Here is a 16,206-nt window from a genome sequence, read left to right as displayed (position 1 = left end):
GCACCAGATAGTTGGACCCTCTTCAGAGTTGCCTTTCATTCCTTCCAGTTTAGTGCTGTAGTACCTATAGAAAACTAGCATGGGGGTGTACTCCTATGGCATATAATTAAGAATGAAAAGGCCTGTGTGAGTATGCTGTTACAGAAGAAACTGGAAACTTAGACAAAGAGCTTCTATTTTTGGTACATCTAAGATGAAATAGTTTTATTTCTTGACTAAAAACCCATTTTTCTGTCTTTCTTAGGGAAACCAATAGAATTGTTTAGTCAGTTTCCTACAAGTATTATCTTGATGAGATGAGTTGAAACAACAGAAAGCTACAATTTAAGACAAAATATTGTGGAAGATTCCAGAAGCTACTATACCAAATTGGGTAGAAAGACAGCATACAAATGTTATAAATAAATAAATAATAATGTTTGAATTAATTACCAATTTGATATATCAATTTTCATTTATGGGTAATTTTTTCACAGCTTCAAAAGGTAAATTCCAAAAGAGGAGATAACATCCTTTGTGACTCAAAAGAAACTAGCCTTCATTCATTTTCAAATAAAGGGAACCATCATGTGCCTCATCCAATGGGATCCAGATCCTATTCTGATTCAGACACCATGCAATTTGAAGATCGATCACTGTCAAAACTGAAGGAAAGCGACCGGTGCACTGCCACGGAAAACCTCTTCCTAGATACGTTGTCCCTCGATTCTCCTGATGATGCTGATGAGCCACAATCTCAAAAATTGGAACAGGAAAAAATTTTAAGCTGTGTAAGTGAGGTATGTTCCTCATCTTTTATATTGTCAATTATATCATAATTAGTTCTGGTTCTGTGAAGAAATGCTTCATTAAAGCTCATTTTAGTAATACATTGCCAAATTCAGTCCATTTTTTGTTTGTCGTCTGTTATGAGCTGAAATCCACTGTAATAGTGCACTTTAAAATTCTTGAAAATCTTTTGAAGAACATAGGAAGAAACATAACTTCCTGTATATTTTGGTAATTAGATGGATTTTCCCAAATAGATAATTTTTCCACATACTTCTCCCTAAAAGTAGTGGAGCAGTGGGATCTCACTTTCCCATTCCACTCATGAAGGATATGTGGCTTACTGGAATTCAACACATGGGTGTCACATTTTAGTAAAATTTGTGCATACAAAAATGTATTGTGCATAGGCCTGAACAGTTCCCTCATACAGGCCCCTTCCGCATGGCACACTTTAAGCCAGCGCCTTTGTGTATTCATGCTGATCAATGCTAAATTCCCTTGGGCACCTGGCATTCTTCAGTGCACAAATTTCAGGTGATTTGGAGTCTGCTGATGAGTTGAGATGTGTCTGTTTGAAGTTGCCTTTTGTGGAAGCTGGAGCTGACGTTACTTTTTTTAAAAAAAAATTCCACACACGTCATAATGTTGCAATATTGGAGGCCCCCTCCCCAATCCCTGTATTTGCTTATTGGGTCGTCATGAAACAGCAGCCTTCTGACCCTTCCCTCACTTTTTTAAAAACTGGCAGAAAAGGAGTTCAGAGGGCTGAGGAGGGTGGGAGTGGTTACCAGTGGGTGGCCAATCAGTCAGCACCTGGGAAAAGGAAAAGTGGGGAGGAGAGATGCAACTAGGTACTAAGAATTTTGCACATACATAGGATGCATCAGTGGTGACTCAGCAGCAGATTCAAGAAAAAGTCACGGTATGTCTGCAGGAAAACTCAGGGGAAAGACGGACAAAATTCGATTCTGCATCCCATGACTCCCTTGCATGTGCAGAACTCTGGAGATCATGGGAAGCAGCATGGAATCTGAACCACTACAAAATGACCATATGGAAAGGCTCACGGTCTAGGAACTGACTACACAATCAAGGCATATATGTGTTGGATTTTTTGAACATACAGCACATTCAGATGTTTTATCTCACATGGATGTCTGAATTGTGCAGCCCCACCATTTCTAGGGAAAAGATACAGAAGAAAAGATTGTCCAATATGTGCTATTAATAGTAGTTTTTTACATTTTTGTTACAGTTTATAATTTGCATATTTTATCATGACTTCTTTTCTTTACAGTCTGAAGCAAATTCTTCTAGAAAAACATGCAGCTGATTGTGGGAATAATGATTGGGTAATATAGTTGCTATGACAACATTTAGATGCTTTGAAGAATCTCTGTGGTGTTCCCCATATAAAGAATAGGCTGCCCACACATTTAATATCAATAGTTTAATGAGTGTAGTTGATGCCAATTGTGGGTGTTGGCAAATTTATGATATAAAATGTCAAAAGAGTAGATTTTAGTTTAATTTCAGCACTCTGAGTCACCAGTATCAAACACGGTAGGTCAGGCAAATACAGTTTGTGTTTTGTACTTGTTATCTATGAGATCATGTCTTTAAAAATTATGTAGTGTTTGGGGCTCTAAGGGAGTTTATTGATTTAATTAATTTATATTCACAAATTCAATTGGGAATGATTTTTACAGAGGCATATAAGGAAAAATTCCTTCTAATGATCAAAATATGTGGAAAAGAAATCAGACATGTTTTTCAAAGGATTTTCAGAAATGTTGAGGAATTACTCAACGTTAATGAAAATACAGCCCCTTGTGCAAAAGATACAGTAATACATACAAGTACAAAATTAACTTTTAATTTTATTTTCAGGAGGAAGATATGCACAAGGGAAATCTTCAAAGGTAAGTAAAGAGGATATACAAAGCACAAGAATCACTAATTAGCAAACTGCTTTTCTCCTCCCAGCTCTCATTAGAATTGGATTCAGGTACCTTGGGCTATAATAAATCTACAAAATAATTTTGTTCACTACTTGTGGTTGGCTGGCAGTCAGCCATTGGGTGGAAAGAGAATGTTTCTCATGGCCTCTCCCATAGTACCTCAGATACTGTTTTGAGGACCCTGGGAAATATAGTCCACAGAGTACTGACACATTGCATGTCAGGTCCACCATGGGTGCATGGATCATTTCAACCCAGATATTTGTCTTTGTTTTTTATGGTTTATCCTTAAAAATTCCCAAAGATTGTTTGATTAAGTTACTTTACCCATGGCTTATTCCTCTTAGTGTATCTGTTCTTCTCCCACTTGCCCTCACTTCTAAGTATTCAATCGTCTTTGATTGTATTGTACTGTATTGTGTGTATTTGTATTTTAGTGTCCTAAGCATACATTTTGAGCTTCTAATATCATATAATTGCTTCATTTAATAGAAATAACTAATCATTCTCCGGTGGTCCTAAGAGTAGGGCAGTCCATACTTTTGGGATATAGCTCCTCCTCTCCAAAGGCAGGGTCAGTCAGCTGATTTTGATCCCGGAGGGGAGGGGCTTGTCCCTGGAATCACCAGTCTTTCTGGCCCTGCCACCCAAGCAGGATGTCTTCAGCAATGCTCTGCAGAGCGCAGCGATCCCAGTGAAGAAGAAACTGCCAGAGATGAGCCAGGCGTAGTGGCACATGGAGGCTGAAGCCACAGGCAGTGCAGAGCTTGCACAGGAAGGGAAAGGCCCTACCACCCTACCCCACCCCCGTTTCGCTCAGAGCGATGGTGAGCGTTAGAGCCGGAGGTCCCTACGTTCTCCTAGGTTCCACAGCCACAACCACAAAACTCCACCGAGGTTCCCCACCTTCGGGCTGGGAGGAACCCCCCTCAGATGGCCAGAGGGTGCAGTGTTTGAGTCTGCGTTAGCCCGTCATGGAGACCAATATTATTGGGAACTCCCTCAGGCTTGGAAGGAGCAGACTCCAGCAGCAGCAGAGGAACTGCTCCATTCCCGGCAGCCCTAACTGAACCACAGTAAGAATGATCCAAGAGGGAAATGGGGGCCATGAAAGGAAGGAGGGAGGAGAAAAGAGTAGCAGAAGCCTCAGAGCCAACTCGCCCCAAATAAAAAAGCCCTCCTTTATTTCTCTTTCCTTTCAGCTGGGACTTATGAGGTGCGCTTTCATTTTCATTTCTCCTTTTGGAGTGAAAATTTCTGCTGGCAGGAATGTCAGTAATAGCAGGCCCCAGCTGCCTCCCAGGCCTCAGTGGGTGCAAAGCTGCAGCCTAGTGGTGTCAGACTCACATGCCTTGGCCCCTCCTGGACCTCTCAACAGGCCAGTGAAACAGAAAAGGCCCAACGGCGTGAATGGCAGAATGTCAGCAAAGGCAGGCCTAGCTACCTCCCAGGCCTCAAATAGCGTAAGCCTGTGGCCTAGACTTTCCAAACTCCCAGGCCTCAGCCCCTTCTAGGCCTCTCAACAGGCCAGTGAAAGAGAAAAAGTCCAAGGGCTTGGACCTGTCAGGAAAGAATGTCTAGAAAATTTCTTCTGGTGGTATATCAGCAAAGGCAGGCCTAACCTCCTCCCAGGCCACAGAGAGCACAAGCCTGTGGCCTAGACTTGCCCAACTCCTAGGTCTCGGCCTACTCCCAGGCCTCTCAAATAGACTAGTGAAAGAGAGAAAGTCTGGGGTTTGGATCCATCAGGCAAGGATGCCTGAAGTGAGTTGCTGTAATGTTGTAGTTAAGTGACTGGGCCACAAATAGGGTTGCCATTCTCCAGGTGGTACAAACCAAAATGAGGCTATCCCCGGTGTACATAACTACAAAGCAAGGAGCAGAAAACCGCCTGGGAATTACTCAAATACACACAGTCAAAAATTTAAGAGCAACACTCTCTTATAATAGCGTCCTGGGAATGACGTAGACAGCTTGTCTATGTCATTCCCAGGACGCTGAAAATGGTGTGAGAAAAATGAGGAACTTCTATGGAGTGGACGTTTGTATGCCCCTGAGGAAGTCTACCCGATGAAAATCTGCGTGAGAATTTGCCGGCCCCAGCTTTTGGGCACAGCATTCGGATCTCCACTTCTTTGTTCTAGTACCTGGAAAAGGAAAAAACTGTTACTGGAATAATAAGGAAGAATAAAACTGTATTGTTATATAGCCATTGACCTACTTACCCTGAGTGGGTCCAGGAGTCTCTCTGTGTGAGGCTCATGCCAGAGGACGTTTTGCTTTTGATGTATCACAGTCATTAGAAGCTATTGCTGTACAAATCTGAGCACATTTATATATGAATTTGTTTTGTGATTGGATTAATGTAACTGTGCTTCATTATAAGAGAGTGTTGCTCTTTAATTTTTGACTGTGTGTATTTGAGTAATTCCCGGGCGATTCTCCAGGTGGTGGCTGGAGATCCCCTGGAATTACAACTGATCTCCAGGCCATAGAGATCAGTTCCACTGGAGAAAATGGCTGCTTTGGAGGAAGGACTTTATGGAATTATCTTACACTGAGGTCCTTTCCTTCCCAAAGCCTGCCTTCTCCAGGCTTCATCCCTCAAATCTCCAGGAATTTTCCTACCTGGAGCTGGCAACCCTAGCTATGAATCAGCACCCGGCTGGTTCAAGTCCCATAATTGCTTGTACTCAGCAGCTGACCTTGGATAAATCAGTCTAAATTACCCAGCAGTTCTGGGGGAATAATGATAATTCTGACCTTATCACAGCCCCTGACTTGGTTAGTCCAGGCAAGCCAGATCTTATCAGATCTCAGTACTTCAGCAGGGTTGGCCTTGTTTAGCAATTGGATGGGAGACCTTAAAAAAAGACCAGTGTTGCAGAGGCAACTATGAATGGATGGAATTTTCCACCACTAAGGAGAAAGGAGTTACATGTGCCCTATTTACACAGTTTCAGCTGTAGTTACTATTTAACAAATGCACTGGCATGGCCCAGGATGGAAATAAGGAATTTAAAGAGGTCCTGAAGGCACACCAATAAATAGTCTAGCGGCTAGACCCTCAGATGGGCAAGAAAGGCATTCCAGCATGGGGGTCTGACTCCAGATAGGTAAAGGAGTGCCCCCCCCAGATTAAAGAGGAGGTAAGGGCCATTAAGAGCACAGATCTTGGCTAAGTCTCCAACTTGAGGACCCTGAGCTATCAGTTTTCTCCCTCGGCCAAGAAGAAAGGGGAACTGTTAAAAGAAGGGAAAATTCCCTAGCAGGTCTTCCTCAGGAGCTGTATCCTAGAAGGTTCCCTAAGGTGATGAGAATCCTGGAATCTTCTCCCTTAAGGACTAAGGAGAGAATCTTCCCTATAATCAGGAATAACCCCATCAGGGATTCCCTTTCAGTAGTCCATCATACTTGTAGAAGCGTAAGAGGGAAACTCTGGCAAAACTAATTGCTCTTATTTCCATTTTTCCAAGTCTTATACATTAGTTCCAGGGGCTACTAAGAGGATCAAGCTGCCATTGGTGGATGATCTGGTAGCCAGCCTGCCATCTAATCCTGTGCTGCCCATTGACAGGGACAGACTACCTAGGATTCCAGCCTCAGGTGGTTTGAACTGGCTATGTGCAGAAAATTGGAAGCTTCCACTACATCCTTCAGAGCACTGGCAACACTCCTTCCTAGAATCACATTCTCTCGGGTCTCAGTGAGGGCCAAGCTACACATGACGAATGACACTTGAACGGCAAGTGGATTGAGTGGAGGGCAAGTGAACAGGGAGAAATACACTTGCCATTCAAGTGTCATTCGTCATGTGTAGCTTGGCCCTGAGTCTCGGGTCTGCAGTGAGCAGCAAACTCCTTTAAAGAGCCTAAGGGCAAACTGAAAAAATAGCCCCGGCAATATGCTATGCTGTGGTCAACAAGAACCATGGTTTTAAGGCAACAAGGCACGACACTTAGCATAGAAATTGGAACATGGACCATTTGCCCCAAAGCCAAAGTAACCATGGTTCCTTTCAAAGATATCAACCTGTCTGGAGAAACTCTGGATAAAGGAAAGCAGACCAAAGATCAAGAGGAGGGTAGTACCTTCTCCCTCAACAAATCCCGTTGGAATACTAAAGGGCCAAAGAAGGGAACTCAGTGTGTCTACACCAAGGCAGCAGGCACAATGGTGATTGGGAGATACTTACAATGCTTGGCAAACTCTTGGCAGCCAATACTAAGAAACAGGCGGGTGTTGGATACTGTGATCAGTGGAATTCAATTCTGTGCCACCTGGACCCCTTTTCCTTCAGATTCAAAAGAATTTGGTCAAATAAAATAGACACCTAGGAACAAGAAAGGTGTTGTTCTGACCTTATCAGAACAGCTAAAGCTAAGCTATCAGAACAGCTGGAAAAGCTAAAATTTGTAATGACTGCCATTCAGAAGAGAGCTTGTCTGGCTTCAATCGATCTCTCAGAGGCACTTCCAACATCGGGCCCTTCCTTTTGACCTGAAAACGCCATCCAGGGTGTTCATCAGAATCCTAGTAGCACTGATAGCATGGCTAGGCTGTGGAGAGTGGCTCCTTTCCCATATCCAAACGACATCTTGACCATGGTTCCCTCCCTCTTACAACAGGTGGAAATGATAAAATCGATGGCAGCCTGTCTGTGGGACCAAGGATTCATGGTCAACAAAGAATAGTTTTACTCCCCACCCAGTAAATATTGCACCTGGGACTGGAAGTAGTGATAGACACAGCTCAAGACAGAGTTTTTCTGTCACAGGAAAGACAACAAAGAGTTGGTAATGACATCAGAGGTCTTAGGGAGACAGAAGGCAGAAGTGATGCTCCTGGCTCAGCAGCTGGGGATGAGGGTAACCTATCAGGATGTCCTTCGGGAGGCAAGGTTCCAGACCTGTGCACTCCAGAGATGCCTGTTGCCATACCATGAGGTGTTAGAACACAAGAAGTCCAAGATAGTTGAATTGCCAGAGATCCTCAAACAGGAAAACAGCCAGTAGCTGGACCTCATTCAGTCCCACAATGATATCCCACTCAGGGAACCAAAGAGAACAGTGATGACGATGGACACATCTTTGGGGATGGGGATCCCACACCCAAAGAAGAATGGCATAGGGCATCTGGCTGAAGGAGAAATGATCAACATTGTAAACCCTTTGGAACTTGGAACCATCAGACGAGGTCTGGTGGAATCTCAAGATCTTCCCACAAGTCACCGTATGTTTATACAGAGGACAATTTCCAGGTGGACTAGCTAAGCCAGAGAGTGATGGACCAAGCAGAATGGATGCTATCCAGAGAGATTCTCCCAACTGGTCTACCAAGGTTTTGGCAAGGCACAAGAAGAAGAAACCCTCAAACCATAGGGAAAGATGCTGTGAGCAGCAAGCTGTCTTCACACATCCTGTGTGCCTTCCACAGTACAGCTATTGCACAGAGCTGTTCTGAAGATCACACAGTAAAGTGCAGAACTGATACTAATAGCAACCTTCAGGTCCAGAAAGACATGATCTCAAAACCTGAAGAATCTTTCAAGCATGGATCCCTGGCACCCTTATATATCACCCTCATGGCAATGGATTCTAAAAGGGGACCTCATTGTTGAATCTTCCAAGGATTCCCTGGAGGGTTTTTTCCCCATGTGAAATATTAATCTGGTATTGAGAGCATTATATAAAAGATGCCTTAAGCCTATGACCTCATGTCCCGAAAGAAACAGACATTTAAAGCCATCTTTCAGATGAGAATAAAATCAGCTAGACAAGTGTCAGAATGGCAGGCACTAGCAGTACGTAGAGATTCATGCCCTTTCCTTCAAGATGGTAGAGCAAGTTATGAACAGACTCAACTTTCTTCCAAAGGTGAACTCCATGTTGTCATAGGACAGAAGGGAGAGTACTTCCCTCCTTCTAACCTAATCCAAAGCATGGGAAGGGGAAAAAAATCTCACTACCTTGATATATGTAGAGATGTGAGATTCCACTTGGGCAGGACTAAACAGTTTTTCACAAGTCTGGGACATTAGTTGTGTGTTTGTAGGAGTTCCTCCTTGGGACAGAGAGCATCCTTTTCTTGGCTAAGTAGGTAAAACAAAAGGTACATAATTCTGGCATGTCAAGCCAGAGGTCTGGAGATGCCTATAGATGTCAGGGTGCACTCACTAAGGGAAGCAGCAACACAGGAAGCCTATAAATTCTTTTGTCGTTAGAAACTATCAATAAGGTGGTCACATGGAAATCAATATATTCTCGCATCAAGAAATAGAGGATAAATAAATTGTCCTCCCCAGAGGCAACCTTCAGCAGGAGGGTACCACAACACACCCTCTAGGCCTGGAAGCCGGACTACTCACCCTGGGCACACTGCTCTTGTATGTCCCCAAAGTATGGACTGCCCCACTCCTAGGACCACTGGAGAATGAAAGATTTGTATTCACTTACCATGAAGCTTTCTTTCTTGGTGGTCCAGAAGTGGGGCAGTCCTACCCACCCAAGTTTCTTGGGGGGCAGCTTCTAGGATTGGATGAAGAGTTAGGATGATAACTTTCCTCCCAGTGGATTCAAGGGAGGGACCTTTCTATTTATTCTTTTAAAAAATTGAGGGGAGTTATTATTTTCCCTTTTGGTATCATGATGGGGAGTCAGGGCTTGGAAATGAACTGGTGATTCCAGGGACAAGCTCTTCCCCTCTGGGATCAAAATCAGATGACTGACCCTGCCTTCAGAGAGGAGGAGCTATATCCCAAAAGTATGGACTGCCCCACTCCTGGACCACCGAAAAAGGAAGCTTCGCTGTAAGTGAACACAAATCTTCCATTTTCATTTAAAATGCTTACACATTCTCAAAATTGTTCTGATTTTCATAGTTCCCTGTGCTTTCTGTGGAATTCCATTAATTGTTAGTTTAGTCCATGTGATTGTAGTGCTAGTGTTTATGGTTTTATTTCTTGATATTTTAGTATGGATTATATTCTGATGTTCATAGACACTTGATGATATTCTGAAATTTGAATGAAGTAACTGTAAAAACTATTATATGACTCAGTTCAGGCATTAAGCAAACTGTGGTTTAGTTAAATTGCATTTAATTTATGAAACCAGGATTCAGCTTGCAGAGGATCACTCAAATGTGGTTTACCTTGACAAGTGCTGGTTTCATTGTCTTAAATCTGTAGCCAAGGAGGGAGATATTGGGAAACAAGCCAGGATTAAACCAAGATGTTTGCATTCACACACCGAAAACAACAGTTATGACTATGGTTAATACACCAATCTCAAATGATTGGTTGCAGATGCTGGTTTGATTGATCCTGACTAACCATAGTAAGCGGAGTGGCCTTCATTCAGATAATTACATTTATTCTAGTTAGATTAATTAAACCATAGTTTCATGTGATGCCTGAACAGAGTCTGGGAATGCTTAGTGATCTATATAGGACACAATTCATTAACTATTCTTTGAAGCCTTTTTAAAAATCCTTACTTCTTCCTGGCACAGTTTGCTCTTTTTAAAACCAGTACTCAATCCTTCTTTTGACACAACTTTGCTAACTGAAATATCAATTTAAATCCTTTTCTTTGTGCACCTGCTTGAGGAGAGAAGTTAAAACAGTTGGTTAATTATTCAGAAGGGCTTTTAGAGATGCATCAGTAAAGGGATAGGGACTACAGACTAGTATGTACTGTCTGTTGTAAGTATGATCCACTGGGTAGTTTTTATGCTGCTTAGTATATCAGCCATAGCATTGCTTATGCTCTGTTTCAGCATTTTTTTCAACTCTGTATTGGATTTCTGCTGGTTTTAAATTTTTGCAAATTTGTATTTATATACCCCATTATATAATTAATGAAATGTTTTTGAAACTGACTGTACTGATTCTATGTAATCTGTCTTGAGTCTGATTGAGAAAGGCTGACTATAAGTATCGTAAATAAATAATTTTATTATTTGAAGTCCAAAAACAAAGAGATCTTAAAATGGCTTTTAAATTTCTAATTTAGCAATATTAAAATCGGGACAGTAATTAGTAGTTTCCTGGTCTTAAACATCAATGTAATTTGGCATGATTTGCAATTGTGTTAATGATACCTAAATCTATTTCATTCGCTTAATTTAATATTGGGTATGCTTGTGTTTCTTCAGGGCAATGTCAGTTTCCTCTATGTCAGAGTTCAAACGCTTGATGGATATTTCTCCTTTTCTTCCTGAGAAGACTCTGCCATCCTCTAGCAGCAAGGAGGATATAACTCCTCCTTTATCCCCTGATGACCTGAAGTACATAGAGGAATTCAATAAAAATTGGGATTACAGCACATCTAGAAACCATAGTGGAGCTGCAGAAAGGCCTGAAGATACATGGGCAGAAAGGACAGAGAGTGGGAAGGCAGGAAATAATTCAGTTCCAGATCCATTCCAACCTTCTTCATGGTACCTCACCACCAGTGTTACTATGACAACCAATACCATGACCAGCCCTGAGCACTGCCAGAAACAACCACTGTGGAATCAGGTTGTCACAGAGAAAGTGGGGGTTAGAGTCTTCCATAGTCCACCAGTTGTCCGCAGATTTGATAACTCATTGATAGCTGGTAGTGAAGGAAAAGGCCAGCCTGAACCAGACTTTTTGTTTCCTGTGGCCAAAGCTAAAGGGAACATGAACGAAACAAAAGGTGCTTCTTCAGAAGTGTTTGGGAGATGGTCCTGTGATTTCCTAGAAAGTAGTCTTCATCCCATTGAGCATCCTATTTGCACTACTATGGGTTTTGCCTCATCCTTGCACAGTTTGGAAATGTCCAAAAACATGAGTGATGATATGAAGGAGGTAGCTTATTCTGTCAGAAATGCAATACGTTCAAATTCAACAGAACTTCAGTTCAAAGACACAGCTTGTCAGACAAATGGAGTGAGAACTATGGGAACACAGACGACGCAAACAATCAGTGTGGGCTTGCAGACAGAAACTTTGCGTAGTATCACCAGCAGTCCACACAAGTGTCTGACACCAAAGGGAGTCTCCACACCTGTGTCATCACCATCAAGAAGCTTAAGAAGCAGGCAAGTGGCCCCTGCTATTGAAAAGGTACAGGCCAAATTTGAACGCACATGCTGTTCTCCCAAATATGGTTCCCCAAAATTACAAAAGAAAGCTTTTTCCAAAACTGATCAACCAAATAATCGGACCTTACTGAGTACACCTCAGAAAGGGTTCAGTGAATCTGCTTGGGCCAGATCAACTACTACAAGGGAGAGTCCAGTTCATACCACTATCAATGATGGCCTGTCCAGTTTATTCAATATCATTGACCATACACCTGTGGTTCATGATGCTCTACAAAAATGCTCCAGGTCCTGCAGCCGATCTAGATCAGCAGAACCCAGGTCAGAACTTGTGCCCATGCAAGATATGTGCACAAGTCTCCGTGGAAGATCACCCAGTCCCCTCCGTTTGGGCAAAGAGCAACAAAAGGATGAAGGTGCTGAGACAACAAGTATCAGGCAGGACTTATCAGCTCCTCCAGGATACACTCTTACAGAAAATGCTGCCAGGATCCTGAACAAGAAGCTTATGGAGCATGCCTTAAAGGAGGAAAAAAGGCTAGCTTCACACAGTCCTCCCAGTCTTAATGAGAACAGCACAGGGGAAATGGTCAAAGCTGAATCAGGATTCATTGAGGTAATAAATTTTATACTCATTTACAAAACATTTTTAGATGTTACATTAAACAGATTTGTGAGCATTAATTGCAATGGATATAAAGCAAAGGGAAATATGGTATCTGTTATGGACACTACATTCTGGGAGAACTTTAACACAATAGATTCTTTTTCTCCCTCACATGATAATGTGGGAAACATTTGCATACCAGGGTGGGGGGAGACAAGAAGAGTTCAGTGCAGATGGATCAAGGCACGAGATGCCCCTATCCAGTGAAGTGGCATTGTATTATGTTTGAAAGATATTTTATGTGGAAATCTAAACTTTCAGTTAACTTTTGTATCTGACCAGAATGCCGTGATTGAAGGATAACTATACTGGGAACACTGCATATACGTAAATTAAATTGCTTGTCATAAAGCTTTGGTTTTCATTATAATTTTTAAGAAACTAATTAGCTTTCAGACCCCAAATGTTCTGTCTCATCTTATTATATCTTCCTTGAGTGTTTGCAAGAAGAAACTGGCTAAGGCCCTATTCAGATTGAATTGAATGTGATTATAAGATCTTACCTTTCACAAAACAATTCCAACTTAGATTTGCTAAAAGTCCAGTACTGTACTGCCGAGTGAAGTGTTGCTGGGTGGTTTCTCGCAGTAAGAGATAAGATTTACTTCAGGCGATATAAGGAAGCACAAGAAAAGGATGCATGACTCATTTTGTCTCTGTACTTCTGAGTCTCATCTAACAGTGGGTTCATGATGCAGCAGCAGAATATTCATCTTACTGCCGCAGAGATGTATATTTCCCTGAGTTAAGATGAGACTTGGAAGCAGGGTAAAGAAGTAGGTCACTCGTGCAGCTTTCATAAAACATCCACAGAGTAAGTTGAGATGATGTATTCTGCTGAATAAATTTAAATGGATTTTTAAAAATAAACAAACTTTAAGAAACATATAACCCATTTTTGTGACTGATTAACAAGAAACAACGGTTTAAATATCACCGCCAAATACATAGAGATCATGTTTGTCACATCATTTCCCAGAACCAATTATTAATACCAAGTTTAGTTTTTTATAGAGGGATGTTTTAGAACTGCTTTAGAAGGTGAGAAAGCTTCAGTAAGGACGCATTGTACTTAATGCAGTCCAGCACTTGGTTTTTTCTAGCATATGTTGGAAACTTCTGCTACTTTCAAAGGTAGTTTAATCTGTTGCTGTTCTTTGATATTTACATTATATTTTTTCCTGAAAAGAACATGTGCACTATCATGTGTGAAAAATGTATGGATTCTGCCCTGATTACATGTAGTTGAAAGCACAGCAGCAAAAGACACAAGGCAGTGCTCATGTATGTATATTTTTTCTCCTGTGTGAGAGTTAATAGCACAGTGTAATGTATAAAAGTGGGCCTTAGTTAAAAGGTTGTTCCTAACCTAGCATGGTCCTGCTAACGGGAGCAGGCTTGCATCTAGAGTCACGTTCCAGTTCAAGCATTAACTTGCTGGGGGCATTTCGTGGTAACTTGCTACATTTAAAGGAGTAGTATATTTGCATTCTGCATTGCTTATACTCTTGTATTTTAACCAAGTAGTATTACACTATTTTAAATTGGCTTCATTGTAATAACTACTTAAAATGAGTAGTGCAGTCTTTAAAAACTTCACATTTTAACATCTCACACACAAAATGAGAATTAGATACATTAATAACGTTACACTTAATTCAAAAGTGGCACATAACAGTAAAATTATTCAGTGAACATTTAGTCAAAATTTTCACAAATGTGGGGGTTATTACTAATTTGGTAGTTCTTGGGATACTAGCTTATGAGTTGATAATTTTAAGATGGCAGCAGTCTCACATTGCCCTGCTCTTGGCTGCGGTCAACAGAGCAAACTGGCAATCTGAAAATGAATACAGGACAGCCACAGAAGGTAAGGTAGCTGTCCCAGCCAGATTCACAGTGCTCTGGGGTTCTTTTTGGACATAGAAGAGACTTCTGGAGGTGTCTTGGATGCTGCTTCTTGGCATAGTTACAGGACTTCAGTCTCCTCATCAGAATCTTTGAATCCCCACCCCAGAAGGTGGAACTGGTGATCCATGACACACATCCACCAACTAAGATGTATTTGGATATTGTTTCAGTTCATGTGGCTACACAAAATGGCCATGTGTGGCTTTGGGTAAGCCACTCTCAGACTTACTTCATCACTTGTTTGGCTTGCAGAGGCAGTTGTCCAGACATAAAGGTGACATCCATTGACCCCTTAGTCTTCTACTCACGTGTACAGGGATGATGAACTTTGAAAAGCTTGACATCAAAGATGAGACTTTCACAATGTAGTAGTTATGAGAAGGGGTATGGATCACTTACAGCAAATAAGTTTAGGAAATAAGTATGCTGTGGCTTCCATTCAGATTTCCTTTGCTTAACTTGGGAGGCTGAGCTTCACCTAAAATGGCATGCTGTGGAAAGTAAGCATTATGTCAGTACTGCTACTTTCACAATTCTCAAAGTGGGCCTTACTTATCTGTCCCTAATCATGCAATCTCATCATACTGATGAAGGATTTGTTTTTGTACTCCTGACATGATGCATTACTGATTTGGAATACCTGCATGGAATGCCAATTATTAGCTTATTGCTCTTTCATTTGTGCTGCTTCATATTGTTTTCTTCAACTTTCCTGTTAAGGTACCTTTTATGATTCTTGCTGAAATGTAGAATACTGATGTGAATAGACATCTATTTGTGCATTATGTGTACAAATACATACCCAGTGGCAACTGTTTTATAATTAGTTTAAACCTGACATAGGGCTGCAACTAAACTCATATATATGCAATTTTTAAAATGATTTATCTGACATTTCCCTAAACTTCTGTTTGACTAGTATGTCATGAAATTTATAAACACTAACTCTGAAAAATCATTCTGTCTGGCTCTATTTGGCTGGTCCCACAAAAGCTTTATGAAACGTCTTTCCTCTGGGGTGACAAGTACTTTGCATATATTAGCAATCACTCTGGGAAAGAAGAGTGCTGCTGAAGAAAATCCAGGAGTTCACATTATCTGCCAAGAATGCTAACTACTGTGTTACTCTCCACACCCCTCATATTATGTTCCACATGGAACATTGTGCACACTGCTGATGAACAGGTAGAAGGGGAATAAAAGACGGCATTAGAATACTTTCTTTGCCTTGCCTTGCTTTTGCTATCCTTTCTAAATAGAGTTTTTAAAAGGTGGAAGAGCAGACTCATGTCCACAAGATGCAATTGGCCTGCCTGCATTTTCATGTACATTTCTAGCAACATGAACCATCCCTGACCTTTAAAAAACAGATAGAAGAAAGTGGTTCTGATATGAATTGGAATGGGGTTTTAAACATAGTAATCCATGGCCACATGGCAAACAACTCTACATTTGAAGGAGAAGAAGTTTTCCCTTTTGTTTTCTAAGTGTGATGTTAACAGTTTGCTGCCATTTTTTTCTTAGCCTATCCAATAATGGCTGTAACAATTAATGGTAGTAGTAAAATCTGGAGAATTCCTCAGTGCTGACTACAAATCTCTGGTTTAAATATTCTTTCCAATCTACTTCCTCTCTTTTTTTTCCCTCTGTCTGTCTATGTCCAGAACCAAACTGTCTTACTAACTGCCCCCTGGGGACCCTAACCCTGCCTGCCTCACTGCTGTAAGTCCTTTCTACCTTTGTTTCCAGAAATGTTTTCTTTTACTTGGTGGAGAAAGTGTAAACTTAAAGAAGCAACAGCATTCCTTGTGATTGGCATGAAAG

General features: G+C 41.4%; 1 protein-coding gene across 1 annotated transcript in view; it reads left to right on the top strand.

The window, feature by feature from the left end:
• MTCL1 (microtubule crosslinking factor 1) overlaps positions 1-16,206 on the top strand; it is a 165,448-nt gene that overhangs the window by 142,494 nt on the left and 6,748 nt on the right. The window contains exons 12-14 of the mRNA XM_054986068.1: positions 477-779; positions 2,662-2,693; positions 10,890-12,420. Coding sequence (XP_054842043.1) covers positions 477-779; positions 2,662-2,693; positions 10,890-12,420 — 1,866 coding nt within the window. The remainder of the gene's footprint in view (positions 1-476; positions 780-2,661; positions 2,694-10,889; positions 12,421-16,206) is intronic.

The sequence above is a fragment of the Eublepharis macularius genome, chromosome 7, assembly GCF_028583425.1.
Source record: "Eublepharis macularius isolate TG4126 chromosome 7, MPM_Emac_v1.0, whole genome shotgun sequence".
In the NCBI taxonomy this organism is placed as follows: Eukaryota; Metazoa; Chordata; class Lepidosauria; order Squamata; family Eublepharidae; genus Eublepharis; species Eublepharis macularius.
The sequence above is the reverse complement of the archived record's forward strand: the minus strand, read 5'-3'. Positions and strand labels throughout refer to the sequence as shown.